The 3,760-nt window shown below is 32.9% G+C and overlaps 1 protein-coding gene across 1 annotated transcript; it reads right to left on the reverse strand.

Annotated features, from left to right (window-relative positions):
* Positions 1 to 1,623: 1,623 nt before the first annotated feature.
* On the reverse strand, positions 1,624 to 3,760 carry LOC100795999 (nudix hydrolase 18, mitochondrial). Its single transcript, XM_003553030.5, has 5 exons — positions 3,540 to 3,760; positions 2,874 to 2,985; positions 2,678 to 2,761; positions 2,246 to 2,374; positions 1,624 to 2,119 (listed from the first exon to the last, which is right to left on the reverse strand). The coding sequence occupies exons 1-5, from the start codon at positions 3,635 to 3,637 to the stop codon at positions 1,943 to 1,945; spliced, it is 600 nt and encodes a 199-aa protein (XP_003553078.1). The 5' UTR covers positions 3,638 to 3,760; the 3' UTR covers positions 1,624 to 1,942.

Below are 3,760 nucleotides of genomic sequence, written 5' to 3' on the forward strand. Positions count from 1 at the left end.
TAAGCAAATAACCTAACACATTCCATGGAGCATCTTTCAAGATTCTCCTTGTTGTCTCTTTGTATGAAAATGGTATATAAGCTCACCTTTTGATATCATGGTTTTGGACCATCTTGACCCTTTAATAACATGGTCCCAAAAGTAGATTGGGCCTGGTTCTTAAGGTGGGAATGGTTCCATCCGTTGTGCCCACGGAGTGTGTATTTGATGCTCAATCAATTGGTCAACTCATAATTGATTCTCTTCATAAAAGGTGAGCTTATTCAAATTTCAAAGTGCACATTTCCTGAGCTGGCTATTGGGATATATCAAGAGTTTCCTTTGATACTCCTCCACATATTTGCAAAACTTGTATAGTGGGGCATTTATTAGAAGCACAACTTGATCGCTCAGTATTAATGCTAACCTTCGTAACTCTATGCCCCACAATGGTTAAGTACTACCAGCTTTTGTCCCATGAATCGTTCCCTACTTTGTGCCATGCACGTTTCTTCCCCTTGGATTGTCCCATTGGTATAGTATTTGCCAATTGATGTGTGTAAAAAATCAACAATTATTGGATCATTTGGTCAGAGTTTGGTCCATTGTGAATAAATTTTTGGTACTTTTGTCCCTCCTTTCCCTCCCTCCGACCAATACTTCCTCTATGAAGCTCTCGGCAGTGAGTCCAATATTTGGATAATCTCTCTTTTTTGGTATAAAGCCATAAAGATCAATTTTATTGATTTAGATTGATCGGCTTTGAATTCCAAGAAAATGGTACTCTTTGTGAACTCTTATGTAAGCAAAAAAAATTTATTAGTAAATCTAACTAATTTCACTCCAATCTAATAATATTATTCCTAAAATATCTTTCATTTAATTACAATTCTATTTTCAAATATGGTATCATTGGTATCAAATTCAAAAGCACATTTTAAGAATAATCTTATTTTTTAATTGAAATTAATAAAATTAAATTATTTCAACTAAATTTCTTAATCTTAATCAGTGTTAAAATAATAATTTTTTATTATATATGAGTTTAGAGAGAGTACTAAACAACATTCTTTATAACATTAATCAACTTTCAATTATCATTGCTCAATCAACAATTGGAATGAAAAGAATTTTTAAATCGTAGTTATTAAAAAATCTTCATATTCAAGAGGTTATAAAGTTGATTCGTGATGATGAAAGAAAAAAAAAAAGAGAGAGAAAGGTTCTAAATATCTCTCCACTATTGTCAATAAAAAAAATCCTCAAATTTAATGTAATGTATTCCAAGATCAAAGTAAAAAAAGGGAACTATTTGTCTACACTTCTATCTTATTGAAGTTATAACTTGGATAATTGGTAGGTATAACAAAAACACATGCTGACACAACTAACTAACAAAAACAAAGAGCTTATACACTTAAAATCAAGATGGTATGATCTCAAATAATAGACTAGTTAATATGATCCAGTAATATGTACCAAATGGCGCCAATCCTAAACATTAAAGTTTCTTTGAACAAAGTGTATAAACGATTATCACATCAAATTTTAGTTCATGCCGCACAAAATCTGCCTTCCAGTAAAGGGAAGAGAACTAAAAACCCTCAAACGATAATCAATTAAGTAAATAAGGGGAGTGAAAAGTTGGTATAAAAGTTGGATCTTCTCATTTTTTTAACAAAGCCTTATCCCTGCTTAACATTAGCACAACTATGTTGCTTGAAAAAGAGAGCAATTCGTTTGTGGACTAATGGATATCCACAAGCCTCGCAATAATAATACAGATATAGTAGTGAATTCCCACAAATAGATGTAAATTCCTTTTCTGAAGGAAAAAAATTTGGGGGAATCACCAATTTCTATGTGATCTATATCTATTATTAATTTATATACTATGATTTGGCTCAATTCTTTAGGATCCTACTCCTCAAAAAAGTTGAGCTCCACCCTCCAAGATGCTACACTATTTACACAAGTCAGATTTGGCATCTCCTTTGCAGTTTATAGAACCAAGAACTTGCTTATTATTATCACGATGATGACCAAGTTGTTTTTGACCCGAGAGACGATTTACAAGTCTGTCTAGAGCTTCCTTCATCCACCAGTGTTGACAAACTTCCCTTGCTTCTGTGACGCTCATCTAAAGGGAAAATTTCAAACACAAATCAGTGACCGTTTCAGAAAAATTACAACCCCACCAACTTATAATAATTATTTAATGTGTTCATGTTTTTCTTTTTGAACGGCTTAATTATTAGTTACTTACCCATATTCTTTGACGAACGTTTTGCTCTGGCCAGAACTCCAATTGCTCTTGAACAAGCAAAGGGAACATGTAGCCTTCATAGAAAGTGTCATGAGTCTTGCTCTTGAAACTCCATTTACCCAATTTACCCTGCACCACCATAAAAAGAAACTCAATAATTAGAAGCTATTTTAGTTTGCAAAGCTTTAAAAAAAAAAAAAAAACTTGATGAAGACATGAAGTTCCATATGTACTCTTACTTATATTCTTCAATTAAAATTGAAGTTTCATCTCAGTAATCCAATTTAAGATTTTAAAAAAATGTTTGTTACACTAATTTTTGAGATAAAACTTCAATTCTGATCCGATAACACGGTACTAAAAATACGTATGAAATTGCACCTAAATTTTTTAATTGCTTTTTTTGCCCAACATTCTGGGTAAATGGCTCACCCCAACAATGCCTCGCACCCCAGCTTCCTCCATGGTTTCTCTCAAAGCTGCCTCCTTTTTTGATTCGTCTAATTCCCAGCCTCCCTGTTGTTTGGTCAACCAAAATAATTTATAAGTGAATAGAGGGAATAAAATAAATGGAAATAATGTTTAATTTGGTTTTTGATTATTGACTAATAATTGGGTGTGGGTCTACCTTTGGGAATAGCATCCCTTTTCCTTTCTGAGAACTAATAACCAGAACTTCCAATTCATCAGAAACATCCAAGCAAGTCTTCTCCCCAATCTTAAATCTGTACGGTATGCATCTGCATGAACATGATTGCAAACACAAATTTAGTGAAAAATAAAAAATAAAAGTACTACTAACCCCATTAACATAAAACTCCATAGAGAAACAATGCAGTTCCCAATTCACCAACTAATTCACTTCAATTCTCTCATTAGAAGGAGATATAAGATTTAACTAGTGGTTGGAGATGGGCAAAGGAAGAAAAAAAAAGTTGCGGATTCAAATTTTTCCAACTGACATTTCTAATAAAAATTAACAAATTAAGATTTACCGATAAAAAAATACACCCTCATTAGAAACTCATTTTCAAATTCTTAGTATCCATATCCACAAACTCATAACCTTTAACTGTTTTACTCTTCTCTTCATCAGTAAACTCATCTTGCCCATATAAGAACAAAGCCTTAGGGAATAAAAAATTGATTTCAAAATTCACCAAAACCAAAATCCCACCATGAATTTTCCCACTTAAAGCAAGCATAGAATTAAAAACATGGATGAGAACAGAATTTATATGAAATCCCATCATCCCAAAATTAAAGAAGAAGAGAGGATAAGGAATAGACGAACCCCACAACTTGGCGACGACCTTTTCTATAACGTTGCAACTCCCTACCGGTACGAGAAACCAATGCCACAACATTTTCTTGGGAAACCACAGCCACCATTTTTAATTTTTTTTTTTTATAAATTTTTTACCTTTTCTAAGGATTTTGGAACAGAGAGTTTAAGGAACTAGAGAAGCAACAACAAACGAAAGCCTGTGTTCAGTAGATAGCACGAGAGGAAGT

Source organism: Glycine max, chromosome 18 (assembly GCF_000004515.6).
Source record: "Glycine max cultivar Williams 82 chromosome 18, Glycine_max_v4.0, whole genome shotgun sequence".
NCBI lineage: Eukaryota > Viridiplantae > Streptophyta > Magnoliopsida > Fabales > Fabaceae > Glycine > Glycine max.